Genomic DNA, 17,799 nt, shown 5'->3' with positions numbered 1-17,799 from the left:
TGCAGGTTTATTTGTTATAGCACATGTTTTTTTTGTGAATTACATTTTTTGGAGACATTTTTATTATTATTATTATTATTATTATTGTATCTGCGCCATGTTAGTTCTGGTTCTTTGTTATTTTTCCAAGATTCAAGATGTATTGTAAATGTTTCTAATAAAACGAAAATGAAACGAGCTCCAATTGAAACTAATTGTATTTTTTTTGGTTTGGAAGGGGAGATTTTTACGGCTAAATTAATATTTACTGCTCGTATTTTAATCCCAGTGATCAGAGGAACGTCTCACAGCAAATTACAGTGGACATTCATTCATTCATCTTCAGCCGTTTGCCCCTGTCAGGGTCGCGAGGGGCTGGAGCCGATCCCAGCTGACATCGGGCGTGAGGCGGGGTCCACCCTGGACAGGACGCCAGTCTATCACAGGACACATAGAGACGAACAGAGACACACAACCATTCACACCTACGGGTGATTTAGAGTCATCAATGAACCGAACACCTGCACGTCTTTGGACTGTGACCCACGCAGACACGGGGACAACATGCAAACTCCACACAGAAGGGCGGATGCGAAACTGTAACCTTCTCGCTGTGAGGCGACAGTGCTGACCACTACACCACCGTGTAATCAATTTAGAAGTCAATCAACAGAAGATGTGTCCTGTGATAGTCTGGCGTCCTGTCCAGGGTGGACCCCGCCTCACGCCCGATGTCAGCTGGGATCGGCTCCAGCCCCCCAACGACCCCGACAGGGACAAGAGGTTGAAGATGAATGAATGATCCACAGAATATATATCAGCTGTTTTTAAGCATGTAAGGGATTTGCTTAGTTTCCTTTTCTTAACATTACAGTCAATTGAACAGGTTTGAGTTTTAGACTGTTGGGGCTGTAAGATACTTTAGACACAAGGCGATTAATGCACATGCAACATGCAAACTCCACACAGAAGGGCCCCAGCCGGGATTCGGACCAGGAACCCTCTTGCTGTTTGGCGACAGTGCTATCCACTACACCACCGTAGATAACAGATACATTTGATTCTCCCCTCTCCCAGATTCATCAATGAAAGAAGCCTAAAAAACTACTTTCAGGCTTGGTTTGAAATCATCTTAAAGAGACATGAGAAGAGGCAGGCTATAACAAATGAGATTTATTTATACATATGCAGTCCAAATATACATATATTAGAATAAATGTTTAAAAAGCCTTAACCTACACCACCCAGTTTAAGACCTGTGAAGTCAATCGAAGTCAGTGTCGATGTGGAAACACGTAACCAGCAGAAACACCATCTGTGTGCATAACCTTTGGATTTAATTAAGCCCCTCCTAACACTACCACCCTTTCTCCTTTTCCTCATCTATTAAACTATTAGATACAAACAAACCCAAATCCTGGCTCCTGAATACAACCCCCGCCCCCTCGACAGGAAATACAGACAAGTGAGAGCGAGGGCAGACCTCAGGGAGATCCCAGAAGGCAGAGTCCTGTTCCAGTTACATACAGTGTGGAGAGAGACAGAGAGGAGTAGGTAGCAGGCAGTGGAGGATTTCACTTACAGTAAAACAAGCCATCTCGGGTACATCAGAGACCACAGGAGCAGGGCAGGGCTGAGTGCCCTCACTACCTCATCCCCTGAAACATTATCCATCCATCTATCCCAGCAAGCAGGCAGCAGAAGCAGCAGCAGCACGGGGTCGTCCATGCATTTAAACCAATTCCCTAATCTCTCCCACTACGCCCAAAGGTGCGGGGCAGGGGTGAAACAGTCATCGCAAAAGAGCCGATCACTGCTACCCTACCTGCTTATGATGCAGTGAGCCCATTCACTAGTGATGCGGGCTCTGCACAGCGTTAACTCTAAATGAGATGGGATAGCTGCACGAGCGTGACTCATCTGAAGAGTACAAAGGGTGCTCGGAGCAGGAAAGCCTTTCCAAACAAAGATCACAAGCAATCAAAAAGAAATTACATGTCACTGGTAGGGGAGGGATGTTATTGCTCTGTGTGGTCTGGTGGAACACAACTCGGACCAACCAAATTCCAGCGTGTGTGTTTAGGAAAAATGACTTGAAGCCTTTTTCCGCCCCCTCTATTAGTAAGCGGTTACCAGCGTCTTCACTGAGATACGGTTGTGGGCCAAAGCATTGAAAGAAAAGCAAGAAAGCACCCGTTGCTGCGAAGCGATCAGTGTGGAAGATCTAAAAGCAAATAGTGTTAAATTGCGAACTCTTTGGCCAAACAAGAGCTTCATCTAGTGTTCAATAAATATCGTGAGGGACGTTATTTGCGAAATATTATACATTTAGGGGGGAAATGGGAATGATGGTGGCGACAGAGAGGTTGCAGTTCAGGCTCTTGGATGTGGATTTTTATTGCCCCATATCCTGGTGGTGGGAAACTGAGAGAGAGCGTTTTACATTTTAGTGGCTTGTAAAACAGAGCTTTCAAAAGGGAGGTCCGTTTTCAAAGAGGGAAATCGGGATGAGCTACATAAAGGACCTCATTGTGTGTTACATTTTTCATTAGGTTGTCAATCAGTTCTGATCATGTGCCTCTTTCAAAAGCTTAACGCACTGGGTACGGTGAGTCTCACCCGTTTTCTTTCCATTGATACCAATCCTCCCACACCCCTCTGTCGAAAATCCTTTACTATCCCTCCTTCACTGGTCCCCCTCTTCATACTATGCTACGTTTGCTTAACCAGACAATAGACAAATCGCCCCCAGTACAAGTGTCCTTGTGTGAAATGGTTATCTCTACCTGTTTCTCCATTCTCCCTGTCCATCTGTCTGTCTCTGTCTGTCTATCTGGCTGTTTCTCCAATTGTCTGGAGGTGAAGGTGAAGGAGGAGGAGGAGGAGGTCAGTGGTAAAGGTCTCAGTTGCTCTGGCAGCAGACGCCCTTGCTGGCTGAGTTCTGGGTGGGCTCGACCGTGATGGGCACCACGTTGGAGGCCGGTGAGAAGTCCGAGTCGCTTCGCCCTGACATCTGCCTCTGTGACACGATGTTGTAGATGGCTGTGACGAAGGGAGAGAAGGGTGAAAGGGAATATTGAGTTATGTGTCAATGCTTAGAAATCCAGCCAGCACTGGGACATATTGTGATAAGGACGAACAGCATGGCAAAACTGAACAACAACTGTTCTATCCAGACTCCTGGCAGCCGTGAAGGATTCTTTCCATCCTAAACTGGCACCGTTGTGTCGCGTGGCAGCGCCGAGTCTCATTTCAGGCGTTCCCCAATGCTACAATATGCAATACAGTTTAAATTAAACTTGCAGTGCCTGCATAAATATTATACATTCTGGGACTTGCTGCTGTGACCCTGCATGCTCACGCTGGTAAGACATGAGCTGTTCAAACACACAGGTGAACTTAAAGATGTCATCTTGAAGATTTACATTGAAGTAAATCTCTGTTAAGGCACCATCCATCGACAGACAAGGTAATACAATGCTGATTAAGCATATGGCCCACTGAGAGAGGTGTCGCATTCGAGTGTCCGTGGAGACAGTCCTGGAAAAAACATTACAGTCTTTATTTCATTGTAAACACATAAAAAAGTACCTAAGCACACAACTCTGAAAACTTGAAGCTTGTGTATCAACAACGAGACTCCAGACTATAGAAACAGAAGGAGAGTCGTTAAATATCTATGAGCTAAACTCCAAAGTTTTCACTCAATTGGAAATCCTAAATCAACCGTGACTACAATCTTAAGGATTGCGACTGTAAGAGTGTTTTTACGGCTTGGATGCCACTGGTTTAGTCAGTCGATCAACCTAAGAGAGGAGAGTAGGACTAGTGCGAGCACTCCTCTCACTTCCTGTTGCACACTGCCGCTTTAACTCTAAACTGCAGCCAGATGTGGAACAAAACAGTCCTGAAATAAAAACTGCTTGTGAAGCAAGAAGGTTTAAAGCAAAACAAGACTCCTTGCTGACTGTGACGTGACAGGTCAGGTGGTGAAGAAGCTATGAGTCATTACTACAGACCCTGCACAGCACCAGCTGCTGCACCTATATAACCCACCAGGACGACCCTCTCTACCTACTGTCTGTCTGCTGTTGATATGTCCATGTGACTCAGCTCCACTGGGTCTCCAGTCGCACCCTTACTGCCCGGCTAATGCTGCTAACTTCCTCTCTCCTCCTCCCTTAACGAGCTAATTAGCTACATTAGCTCAATGAGGCTTGTTGGTTTGAAGTTTTTATGAATTAGAAATTACTGATGAAGCTGCGGTGTGGGCTGAAGGTCTCAAATGGCTCAAGCGGAGGCGTCTGGGTATTGAACATGGAGCAGAAGTCGAACACAAACACTGAGTGGTGCATACTTACAGACTGATAGCCCCAGGAGCAATTGAAGTGGAAGCACCACTCACTGTCCGATTGCCCCTTTAGGCACGCCACGGGTTGACTCACTCACAACAAACACCTTTTTTCTCCATGTTACCAAGCATCCAACATCACATGCACTTGTAAGTGTGGCTAAATGCCTCCAGGGGAAACTGCTCGTAGACTTTACATGAGTAAACATGTCTGTGAACCAGTACCAGAGTTTGTTTCTTGAGCACATATCTGGTACAGTGGGTCAAAGTCGATTTGTGACTACGAACTAAGACCATGAGAGGTTTGCAGAGCGATTCTCAACAGGACTGACTGATTTAGAGGTCTTTCCCTGCGCCAATTACTCATATTTGTGACCTTAAAAAACATTCAGCTGGTGTTCTTGCCACAGACTCCACATCAGTGACGAGCACGGAGGACAGATAGGATGGGTTTTGCTGCCATCTAGTGGCAGAGGATGAGTGTCGTTATGTAAACCCTCGCAGTCTGGATGGGAATGTAACACTTTCAAGCAAATCAATACACAGTATATAAATATATATACATCATTAGATAGCTTAGGGACTTTAGATATCAGTGCACTCAGGATCAAATGCACTTTCATTCTATAAAAACACACAAAATAGACCAAAAAATGTGAAACTCACCTGTGAGAATAGTCTGGAAAGCCAGCTCCACATTAGAAGAGTCTAATGCTGACGTCTCCAGGAAAGACAGGCCGTGCTTCTCTGTGAAACACACGCACATAACGCCACAGTGTTAAAGGCCTGCATCATGTTCAGCTCCCATTACTCCACTGAGCTGCGGAGTATTACTCTGTAATGCGCTGGCATTAACACCGCACTGATTCAGGGATCGATTTCCTCTGCATTACGCGCTCACTCCAGGGTTCCCCCCATAAATGCATTCAACTCAACCGCTTCGTGTTTGATTGCTCGCTGTGTGAGCGGCTTTGTAATTATAGTAAATCTAATGGATTGTGTGACAGCTATGAAGTATATTTACAATGCAATGAAACACAATGGTGTTACTCAAAGACAGAGTAAAGAATGTATTATATAGACTAATACGATGATGATGATGATGATGATGATGATGATTTATCCGTCAATCGTATCCAAACAATATGTAGACGGTTTTACTCTCTAATTGGTCCTTTTCCACAGCAGACATTTGAACTCGTCATAGTAGGTAAAGCTCAGGTTTTCCACTATTAACGCCAACTTTGTTCCTTTCATGTGTCACAGTACGTATAATAATGACAGTGTGACAGTGTGACAGTGAGCCAGGACCCTGAAACCGAAGCATAATGGAATTCAGCCATCGTTAATTTTTAGCATTTACACCTGAACTCTTCCTACAGTGAAATGTCAAAATGACTTCCATGGAAAAAGGACATTAAAGGACAAATTCCTGTCAAAAAGTCCAGCTTCCTCTAATCTGACCCACGACCAGAAAACACATCAAAATGGACGAGATGGAAGTGGGAGACATTTCCCATCTGTGACGCAACCGGCAAATATCTGGTGCTTGTACTTGGCAAATGACAGTAAAGAGAAAACAATTCATTCATTCATCTTCAACCGCTTATCCCGGGGTCGGGGTCGCGGGGGGGGGGGGGGGTGGAGCCGATCCCAGCTGACATCGTGCGTGAGGCGGGTCCACCCTGGACAGGACGCCAGTCTATCACAGGACACATAGAGACGAACAGAGACAGACAACCATTCACACCTACGGGTGATTTAGAGTCATCAATGAACCGAACACCTGCACGTCTTTGGACTGTGGGAGGAAACCGGAGAACCCGGAGAAAACCCACGCAGACACGGGGACAACATGCAAACACACAGAAGGGCGGATGCGAAACTGTAACCTTCTCGCTGTGAGGCGACAGTGCTAACAACTACACCACCGTGTAATTAATTTAGAAGTCAATCAACAGAAGATTTGTCCTGTGATAGACTGGCGTCCTGTCCAGGGTGGACCCCGCCTCACGCCCGATGTCAGCTGGGATTGACTCCAGCCGTCCCCGCGACCACGACAGGGACAAGAGGTTGAAGATGAATGATCAGCTGTTTTTAAGCTTCTTAAATGTCATTTGCGGAGTTTCCTTTTCTTCACATTACAGTTAATTGAACAGGTTTGAGTTTTAGACTGTCGGGGCTGTAAGTGTTCGGATACTTTAGACACAAGGCGATTAATAAAAAATAAAGAAAATCAGCTGATTAATCTACAATGAAAATAATTGTTAATTGCAGCCCTGCACGACAATATCCCTTTGAAAGACGACTGCTGTATTGGTTAATTGTCTACTTGTTTCAGCACTAATCATATAATCACTGTCATTTCCTTGATTTGTTCTTTCTTTTTTTAACTTCTTCCCCGGAGTTGTTTGTGCTTTGTCGTCTCGCAGGTCTCTGCTGATGGTGGTGGTGTCTGCTGCCGTGGTCCTGCATGACGCTTCCTGCTGCTGTTATAATCTATCACCTTAGCTGTGCTTGTTTCTACTATTCTGCTGTACTAATAAGTCATATTCACATTACTATAGATATTATTATAGTTACTGGAAGTGCGTCTCTGTCTTCTGTCTGTCTTTGTCTCTCTGTCCATCTGTCCGTCTTTTCTCTCTCTCTCTCCTTCTCTTCCTCTCTCCGGTGCAGACAGATGTGCGTCCTCCACAGAGCTGGGTCTGTCTGACGTTCCTGTCTGTTATAGTGAAGGTTTTCAACGCCACCGTACTCTACGGGGGAATTGTTGGGTCTCTGTAAATCATGAATAAGTCATAGAGTGTGACCTTTACCTACTCTGTAAAGTGTCCTGAGATCACTTTGGTTATGATTTGGCACTATAAATAAAACTGAATTGAATTGAATCTGTATAATCCAAGTCATGTATATAGGAGATTATGAACAAAAATATAAGTAAGTGTAAAATGATAACTATCATAGGTGAGGGAATGATTGTCAGACATCAGATTGGTCCGCTGTCGCTGTTGAGGAGAAGCCTTCACTCGTGCCATTACAATATACTTTGCATGGACGTGTCCAGCACGTGGTCTTTGTGTAAACGATGCATCATAAAGGAGGTTTGTGGTACAGAAAAACAAGTCAGTTCCAACAGAATACGCTGAACGGGTACAGACGTTATTTATTTAGCAACGAAAATTGAGATCTTTACGCTTATATGGACAAACAGGGCCGACGTTCTAACAGGCAGTCCTGTCGAGAGTCATTTCCAAGTCAAAGCAGGTCACAAGCCAATAAACTCAAGGTCAAGAGTAAACACATGGCCCTAAAACGAAAGAGTGTGTGTGTGTGTGTGTGTGTGTGTGTGTGTGTGTGTGTGTGTGTGTGTGTGTGTGTGTGTGTGTGTGTGTGTGTGTGTGTGCGCTCTGAAATGAAGCCTTGAAACTCTCAGATGGCCGATTAAGTGGAAGTGTAACTGATTCATATGAAGTCCTTTCGAGCCCTCGCTGTGCGTTCAAGTCCAGAACATGTGTACGTAAAATGTCGTACAGTAGCACCGTGCAAACATTTCTAACATGAGTGTTCCCGGGGAGAGTGAGCGCACAAGACTTTTTAAAAAACGGAAAGTTATGACGTGAGTAGAAGCATGAATTTACTTTCTGCAACACACACAACATGTTATAAAGGGTGTACTACGAAGGAACAGTGTATAGACTCCCTCTCAATCGTCACTTAAGGCCCACTAGAAAACGATGGTGGTGTCAACATCTGCAGATACGCTGCACTCTGCATGTTCTTCTTCTTATTTCACTGCGTTGGAAGCGTTTAAGAGCGTCAGCCTTTGGGCGCAGGGTGTGTAGCCCTGTGCCAATAACAGCAGGGTGTGAGGGCGGGACTCTATAAAAACTAGCAACCAGGTGACCTCGCCGTCTCTGCCTCTCTCCTTTGCTCCGTCTGTGTCATGGTAGAACTGCAGGTCTGTTGGTCCGTGTCCACAATGTCGTTTTTGCCCCTGAGAGGTTAACCCGCTTCCTAGTATTGCACGCTTGGTGGGCTGGTTACTAGCAGTTATCAATTTCTCTTCAATAACTAATAACAACAGTGTAATAACAGCGATTGCTGCACCTGATTGGATGAACACATCACTCGCGGGCTGCCTGTTTCAGGATTTCCAAACTCACCACCGAAATATTTTTCTGAAAATATTTTATGCAAGAAATAAGCGTCTGAATCTGTCTTCATTTCAGATCAACGACGGGTAGTTTTAAAAGATTTTCAGGAGTTTTGAGAGGCGGCCTGGAGCTCAACTTTATGCAAATAATGAGCAGAAAGCCTGAGACTCCGTCGCTCAAATGCTTTGCACGGCAGCTCACATGGACGATGACTGGGAGGCGGAGCAACGGTGGACACGTACCTCGCAGAGAGACCACAGTGGACAGGATGAAGTGTGCGCTCCCGCTGGCTTGTGAAGAGGTGTTGCCGCATTTACTTATTAACGTTTTATTTCTCTGATTCACTGCTTCGTCCTCGCTAACGCCGCTCCCTCTCTTATTCACCCTTTAGCTTGCTCGACCGTGGCTGCTCTCCCTCTCTCTCTCTCTCATGCTCGGGGACACGACAAATCCTGCAGGAATTAAACCAATTAAAGTAGCTAGGTATCAGTCCATCTATGCTCATTAACGCAGCTTTAACCTGCTAATAATCTACTGAGGCAAAGGCATCACACACACACACACACACGCACACGCACACCCATCACTATGACAATACCTGCAAAGGCCTTGGCCTCATCTGTTGGCACCGCCCTTAGGTGGCGTAGATCACTTTTGTTGCCCACTAGCATAATCACTATGTTGCTGTCCGCGTGGTCCTGCAGCTCCTTCAGCCAGCGCTCAGCGTTTTCATACGTCAGGTGTTTGGCAATGTCATACACCAAGAGGGCTCCGACTGCTCCGCGGTAGTACCTGGAGAACATGAGAGAGCAAAGTATGGTAATTGGAGCAGACGACATTTTCTTGTCACAGCCTGTTGATTTCAGGATTCTGGGTGTGTCACATGGGCTCGGCCTGCTTTGAAGCTGAGAAACACACAAAATAATATACGATAATATCAGGTATGTCTCACACATTACACCTGATATTTACCTACATATACATGCAAAATACAGGGTTGGAGAACTGTGAAGGAATTAACTTGAGTACTTTTCACTACGACGCTCAAAAGCAAGCTCTTTGAACTGAATAGCTTGTTTAAATGGCATTTGATCTGCTATAATATTTAAATCATGCTCTTGATATTCAATTCTATAAAATTGTACTGCAGGGGAAACAATAGGGATTAATTATGAAGCTATTACAGCACAGTGCCATCTCCTGGAACGTGGCGTCGGTTAAATTTCTGTTGTTCAATATCACAAATGTTGAATGAAAGTCATGCTCTCTCCTTTGTTCAGTTAGATATTTTATTGTATTAGTTGGATTAGGATGTGTTTTTTTATTTAGTTTCAGTTCACACAAATATTTCTCACTGCTTATTTTGTTTACATTTACAATGGTAACAACGGCGCAGACAAAGCTCCTATCACAAGTGTACATCGTCTGACGTTCCTTGTTTTAAGTAAAGACTGGTGGGGCTTGCTTGTCTGCTGTCTCAATGCCTGTGGGGGCTTGATTCAGTACATGCCAATGCCTCAGGGTTGGTTACATCATTAAGGAAGACAATTTAAAAAAAGTGACAAATGTCGGGACGGGAACTTGATCGAGAGACGAGGAGGAAGCTGTGATTAACAAAACACTTCCTGTCCCAAGGCGAAAAAGCTTCATTTTGCGGCGTTAATCACTTTGAAACATCTCTTTCTAACTGCTTTGGTGATGATGATCCTAAACTGAGTTCATGGATGGAGAGGTTTTCTTCAATGCACATGCACGAAGAAGCGAGAGAGGCACTTTGAAGTCCCTGTTCCTCGTATGGATCTACTGTACATGGAGAGCTGTGTGTCTGCATGTATGCCAGACTTAGGGCGCACTCACACTGTCCTTCCGCACCGGGCCAAAACAGGTTTTTCGGGTCAAGCCTAGTGCGTTTGACCAGTGTGAGTGCAACCGCTCCGTGCATAACTGCAGCCAGCTGGCCGTCCACTGCCCGTCTGAGAGAGGTGGGCTTTTGGAGAGCGCGTTTGCACATGTACGAGCACGAGCACGACGCCTACGGCGGTTTTGACGTCATCTCTGTGCGCCTGTTGGGACACAGAGAAAAGAAGGAGGGACCATGCGCGGACATTTCAAACAATGGCGGTGAAAGGTTCACGTTGGTGTGATGCGGAGGTGGAGTGTTTACTGCAGATTTGGTCGATGAAAAGATTCAAAAACAGTCGACAAGACGCACAAAAACTCAGAGGTCTACGGAAAGATCTGGAAACAAAGCCACGCATCGCCATGACGTCATCAATGCGTGTGACGTGTTACGGCGTGATGACGTATAGGCAGCAAGAAGCATTCTCCGAGGCCCAGGTAGCGTGAGTACAAACGGGCCTGGGGCGCTGGGGGGACAAGGACCCTAAAGCACGGGGCGCGGTGCAGAAGGACAGTGTGAGTGCGCCCTTAAAGACCCATTATTTTCTTCAAGTGAGCCTACACTTGTGTAAAGTGGGTATATGTGCATCGGTGAAAAGCGAGTCATTGCACAACAGCGTAACGATGCTTCCATAAAGGCTTCAGTGATATACTGTACTCACGCGGAGGTGATAGCGCGGTATCGCTCCTGTCCAGCTGTGTCCCAGATCTGAGCCTTGATGGTTTTGCCTTCTACCTGGATGCTGCGCGTGGCAAACTCCACGCCGATGGTGCTCTTGCTCTCCAGGTTGAACTCGTTTCGGGTGAAGCGGGACAGCAGGTTACTCTTCCCTACACCTGAATCTCCAATCAGCACCACTACAGGAAGAAAAAAGGGGGATTTGAGATAAAGAAAGAGGAACAATCATCATTAACAGATTCAAACAGGAACAGACGACTCCTACTTGTGTTTGAGCTGCACAGCACACTTCATCGCTGCCGCTGTCAAAGGAAACTCATGGTAGACCGTTGGTGTAAGAGTTTATTTAACCAAAAAAAAGACGTTACAATGAACAAGATGGCTTTTTGATATTAAATCTGATTGTCGTTTTTATTAGATAGCCCGCCTCGTCTATGACGCACGTCTCAGCTCCCAGCCGAGGTAGAGCAGGAACCTCGGGGACTCCCACAGAGTATACGATATTACAACCACCTGCTCTTTCCAGGAAATACCCGCAGGCTGAGCACAGGTGAAACCAGGGACTCGCTGCACATCTGACCCACAAATGTGCTTCAGTCATGACAGGATGAATGTGAATAAGTTCAGTGTATTGTGTATTTTTGTCCTTGAGTGGACGGAGATGAAGATTATACCACGAGTATGCTCAAACACTTTTCTATATGTTCATTTCCCTGCTGATTTAACGACGGTTTAATCTCAATACAATCAAAATGTTTAAATATCAACTACTCAAACTGAGCACTCGTGCTGGTCCCGGCCAAAACGCTGCTGAAATGTGTGCAAAAGTTAACAGGGCCACCGTTTCACACTTCCCAAACAATGAATACAAATCCATAAATCCGCTAAAATGCATAACGAGAGCACTTTTTATCCTTTTTTACTGTTTTAATCTCTGTGTTTGAGCCTTCATGCTTTTATTTATTTATTTTTTTTATAGTCTCGTGTCTTATGCTGTTCTAGTTCATGTTTTTAGCCTCCGTGATTTTATGCTTTTATGTTTTTAGCCCCTGTATTTTAACCCTTTACTGTTTTAGGCAACAGTTTTTAATCTCCAGTGTTTCCTCAGGGGGCTGCCAGACTGGGAGTTGTCTCTGGTCGGGCCGTGGGGGGTGCTGTCCCGTGGACTAGAGGGCTCTGCACCTTAGTGCGGAGGCTCCTGTCTGCCCGGGTTGGGGTGGACTCTGTGGCGGTGGTCTCTGTGGCGGTGGTCTCTGTGGCGTGCTCCCTGTGACCTTGGACTGGGATCTCTCCCAGTGTGGTCGGCCCCCCAAAGGTAGCTTCCCCTAGCCTCCTCTGTACCTCAGGTCTCGCTGCCCGGCCGTGTCTCTGTAGTGACGGCTAGTGTTTGTGTAGGTGTGAGTGTGTGTGTCAGCGTGGCTGTGTGTGTGTGTGTGAATGTGTGTATAAACATATACATATATGTGTGTGTCTCTGTGCATGACTGTGGGAGGGTTGGGTTCTCTTTTTCTGTACGTCTCTGTAACTTGGCACTTTGCGATACTTTCTATATGAAAAGCGCCAAATAAATAAATAAAGGTTGATTTGATTTGATTTGAACGACGACTACATTCGGAAAAACGTACAAACTTCAGTGGAGTTTTGACTGACACTTGCTGGGGTAAGAGAAGTAAATTACTATATTTTACTACTTTAATGCTTAGTGTGTAATCATGCTGTGTCTCCTCTACTGGATCCCCTCTTAAAATGCACTCAAACGGCCATTATGAGGGCGAGTGTTTGTCAGAAAAGTACTTCCACAATTGTCAGGTGAGTCAGTTTGTCAAAGGGAACCAACGGCACCGACTCACTGCCACCACACCACCCTGCTATTATGAAATAGGAACTATGTTGAAATTGCATTAACAAACCGACCACTGTGTCTACACTTGCGTTTAAGCAACGCTGCTCATTTTAAAGGGAAACTCTGTGAACATACACAAGTAGAAACCTGTTCACATTAAGGAATGGCTTAGTTAGACTAATCAAAATGTACCAACATACCAACAGTGAGGCTCCCTTACATACCTCAAAGAGGAACGCTGTCATTCTCTATTTCATCAAAGACAAAAGATCTTGGGCGGAGGACAAAAATCATTATGCAACCATGTTCAGGTCTCTTGCCATCAGACAGGTAATATCATCATGGCTGCCTCACACGCCCATTCTCTAACCTTTTGTTGGGTTTGCATTCTTCAGCTATGAAAGATACGGCACCTCGCTATTATATTAAACAACACTGCACTCAGGGCGCACTCACACTGTCCTTCCACACCGGACCAAAACAGGTTTTTCGGGACAAGTCTAGTGCGTTTGACCAGTGTGAGTGCAACCACTCTGCGCATAACTGCGGCCAGCTGGCCGTCCACGGCCGGTCTGAGAGAGGTGGGCTTTTGTAGAGCGTGTTTGCACATGTACGAGCGCGAGGCCTACGGCGGTTCTGAGGTCATTTCCTGTGCGCCTGTTGGGACGTAGAAAAAAGAAGGAGGGACCATGCGCGGACATTTCAAACAATGGCGGTGAAAGGTTCACGTTGGTGTGATGCGGAGGTGGAGTGTTTACTGCAGATTTGGTCGATGAAAAGATTCAAAAACAGTCGACAAGACGCACAAAAACTCAGAGGTCTACGGAAAGATCTGGAAACAAAGCCATGCATCGCCATGACGTCATCAATGCGTGTGACGTGTTACGGCGTGATGACGTATAGGCAGCAAGAAGCATTCTCGGAGGCCCAGGTAGTGTGAGTACAAACGGGCCTGGAGGGGGGGACAAGGACCCTAAAGCCCGGCGCGCGGTGCGGAAGGACAGTGCGATTGCGCCCTCAGTGATGTAGCCTAGCTTTGTCTGAAGGAACAACATAATAGTGAGAATCTGAGTCTGTTTGTCTTTACACACACTACGCCTGAATCCCTGTAAATGGGATTAACCATCACCATCACGTGCCCAATTTCATCCTTTCAATTCATGTGAAATTACAGCGGTGTATAATGTTAGCAATCAAGAAGAGATACTTCACATTAAAACAGTATTTTCTTTCTGTTAAGGCTGATTTTATGGCATCAAAAGGCATCAAACGAGATTCAAAACACTTAAATATACGTTATGGAAGTGAAGTTCAGTGAAGGGACATTTTTACACTGAAGCAGCTTCTGTAGTGTAAAGATTTACGGTGTGCCGCAGCAGGACGGCAGGATGGATTCCTGCGCTGACGTCTCCATCAGTAGGGAAAGGTTTATGTGACTCACCAACAGCTCACCCAACTTGACTCATGCTATCTCACAGCGAGGGACAAAAGGAGGTTGCAGGAACAAAGGAGAGCCATAACAGTAACGTTCACTCTTTCCTGGTTTAAGCGAAGGTCTGAGACGCAGCCGATTACCTTATCGGTGCCCTTGCACGGCTGCACACGATTCAGATACATTTGCTATTTGGTCGCCACGAGTCGTGTCACTTTATCTGAGAGGGAGTGAGTGTTGAGTAAGTAAATCTCATCTTCTCTGTGCTCGGGGACAGAGTTTCTCTGTGGCTACACACACGCACACACACACACACACTTCATGCAGGTATTTCCAGTTTGACAACACACTCTTGTTTGGTGTTCTATATTTGAACAGACCATGAACACTTCATTTCCCCTTTGCCTTTAACAAGGTACAACTATGAACTACTGTGAAGCACCAGAAGAATCCGCACCTCACCAGAGTTTACAGTTACAGCGCATTTTATACCAGATGATGATTTTATACCAGTGGGTTAGTGTTCTGCATATTATAGAGAGTGTTAAAAGCACTGTGCAACCTTGTTCATACCTATAAATAAGGCTCATAGTGTTTGTTACAACACACAGAGAACTTTTAACCATTAGAGTTAAGGTGGTGTCACAGTTGGACGGGTAATGGACATAAGATGAGATGGTTTCGCCCAAGCGCCAAGACCTGTATGTAGATTCAAACTGCATGTACACGGTGAAGTCCTCAGGTGCAGAACGACCTACACTGGGTCTGGGCGGGGGCTGTTTTGATTTGTGGACCTGCCACGGATTACGGCCCCCTCGTTGACCAACACTGCATCCTTGCATGATTGCATCACTGGCCTGCGATATGATGAGTGTGCTGCAGATGCTGCTTTAATACATAAGAGTAATATAAGATCCCTGCATGTTGTAATAACACGGGGGAAAGAAAGGCTGGAACAACGGGTTGTGATGTATGTCTTCAAATTACAGCCAACACTCCTATCTGTAGTTACACTTTGGATATCCAGAATAGCATTTACCCCAGTCAGAACTGAACTCTTATAAGTCAAAATGAACATTTTTAGATGTCTACAACATCACTTTTGTCATTCATGTGTATGTGCTTTCAATTCTAGATACCCACAGTTACCTTTTAGATATCTAGATGAGAGTTCTGGATATCTTAATGTAATTCTTACTAGTTAAATTGTACCTTTACATGTCCATAATGACCTTTTTACTGGTCAGAATGACATTTTCAGACCACTTTTATCATTCATGTGTATGTGCTTTCAATTCTAGATACCAACAGTTACATTTTAGATATCTAGATGTACATTCTGGATATCTTAATGTAATTTTTCCCAGTTAAATTGCACTTGTACATGTCCATAATTACCTTTTTACTGGTCAGAATGAACATTTCAGACCACTTTTGTCATTCATGTGTACGTGCTTTCAATTCTAGATACCAACAGTTACATTGTAGATATCTAGATGAGAGTTCTGGATATTTAAATGTAATTCTTACTAGTAAAATTGCACCTGTACATATCCATAATGACATTTGTACTCGTCAGAATGAACATTTTCAGATATCTACAACATCACTTTTGTCATTCATGTGTATGGGATATCCACAGATCCATTTTAGATATCTAGATGGACATTCTGGATATCTTAATGTCATTTTTCCTAGTAAAATTGCACTTGTACGTGTCCATAATGACATTTGTACTAGTCAGAATGAACATTTCAGACCACTTTTGTCATTCATGTGTACGGGAGTTACATTTTAGATATGTAGATGTACATTCTGGATATCTTAATGTAATTTTTCCTAGTTAAATTGCACCTGTACATGTCCATAATGACATTTTTACTGGTCAGAATGAGATTTTCAGATCACTTTTGTCATTCATGTGTACGTGCTTTCAATTCTAGATACCCACAGATACATTTTAGATATCTTAATGTAATTTTTCCTAGTTAAATTGCACCTGTACATGTCCATAATGACATTTATACTAGTCATAATGTATCTTGGAGAGTCAAAATTACACTGTGGCTCTGTGGAAAGGTTTTCCATGTGGTTTAATTGAAATTAAAATGATGACTGGTAAGAATTGTATTGTAGAAAGTTTCCCCTTAGTAACAAACACATTAGAAATGTGTCTTAAATGTAGAAAGAGCAACAAAGGTGCTAGCCAGAGTGATGTTGTGGCTATCTGAAAGGGCGATAGTAGGCTAGGTATGAAGAGTGTTAATGTGGGTATCTGACATGAGTCACATATATATTTTAAATGCATATCCAGCCTGGACATTAAAGGTTAAACTCGTTTCCATAGGTGGCTTCCTGGTCTCCAGTGTCGTCTCTGCACCTTGTTGTTAGCAGGTCAACCCCCCTCCCTCCCCTCCGACACCTCGGCATCAAATGACGGTTGCACAGGTGAAGGACTGTCGGAGAGCACTTAAACACTACTCACCTTTAAACAGATAGTCATACTCGTCTTCTCTGTTCGTCATAGCTTCGGTTTTAGTCGGTTTTCGCTACGTTTTTTAACTCGAAGTCGAACAAACTTCTGGTGTATTTCAGCTTCTTCTTCTTCCTTCGGGAGCGACGGACCACCGTTGACGACTTAAACGTCAGTTAGCCTCGCGCGGAAGACGGTTAATTCACACTCAAACGACTCGACTGTGAGGCTAAATTGCTGTCAGAGTACAAGAACACGACACCGCTGCTGTTTCCACGCATTAAAAACAAAGCGACATCAACTGGTAGCTGGAAAAGTTTCGCCTCGTCTTCCTCACCCTGTCACTTGCCATTGCCGAGGCTGCGACGCACGTAACGTCAGTTTTTTTTAAGTCCCGCCCCTCGCTCGCTCCTACTGGTCAATAGGTGATCGACACCTGTCACTGAGACGACGTGATTGGTCCGCTCCGCTGTCGCTCACGATTTGCTGCCGTTTGGATGACGTATGCGGCCCCAAGCCTCAACAGGTAATATCAAGCCTCAGGTTAATGAGCAGCAGGAGCGGCAGCGGCGGCGGCAGCGGCGGCGGCAGCGGCGGCGGCAGCGGCGGCAGCAGCGGCAGCAGCGGCAGCAGGAGCAGGAGCAGTAACAACAACGGCAGCGGCAGCGGCAGCAGCGGCAGGAGCAGGAGCAGTAACAACAACAGCAGCGGCAGTGGCAGGAGCGGCAGGAGCAGGAGCAGTAACAACAACAGCAGCGGCAGCGGCAGCGGCAGCAGCGGCAGCGGCAGCAGCGGCAGCGGCAGCAGCGGCAGGAGCAGCAGCGGCAACAGCGGCAGGAGCAGCAGCAGCAGCAGCAGGAGCAGGAGCAGTAACAACAACAGCAGCGGCAGCGGCAGCGGCAGCGGCAGCGGCAGCGGCAGCGTCAGCGGCAGCGGCAGCGGCAGCGTCAGCGGCAGCGGCAGCGGCACCGGCAGCGGCAGCGGCA

The 17,799-nt window shown here is 45.5% G+C and overlaps 1 protein-coding gene across 1 annotated transcript; it reads right to left on the bottom strand.

The window, feature by feature from the left end:
• Positions 1 to 1,144: 1,144 nt before the first annotated feature.
• Positions 1,145 to 17,180, bottom strand: rab11al (RAB11a, member RAS oncogene family, like). The gene is made up of 5 exons (XM_083919225.1): positions 16,826 to 17,180; positions 11,049 to 11,244; positions 9,086 to 9,279; positions 4,997 to 5,077; positions 1,145 to 3,021 (listed from the first exon to the last, which is right to left on the bottom strand). The coding sequence occupies exons 1-5, from the start codon at positions 16,863 to 16,865 to the stop codon at positions 2,882 to 2,884; spliced, it is 651 nt and encodes a 216-aa protein (XP_083775351.1). The 5' UTR covers positions 16,866 to 17,180; the 3' UTR covers positions 1,145 to 2,881.
• Between the last annotated feature and the right edge of the window lie 619 nt (positions 17,181 to 17,799).

The sequence above is a fragment of the Echiichthys vipera genome (assembly GCF_963691815.1).
Source record: "Echiichthys vipera genome assembly, chromosome: 8".
NCBI classification, from domain to species: Eukaryota; Metazoa; Chordata; class Actinopteri; order Perciformes; family Trachinidae; genus Echiichthys; species Echiichthys vipera.
The sequence above is the reverse complement of the archived record's forward strand: the minus strand, read 5'-3'. Positions and strand labels throughout refer to the sequence as shown.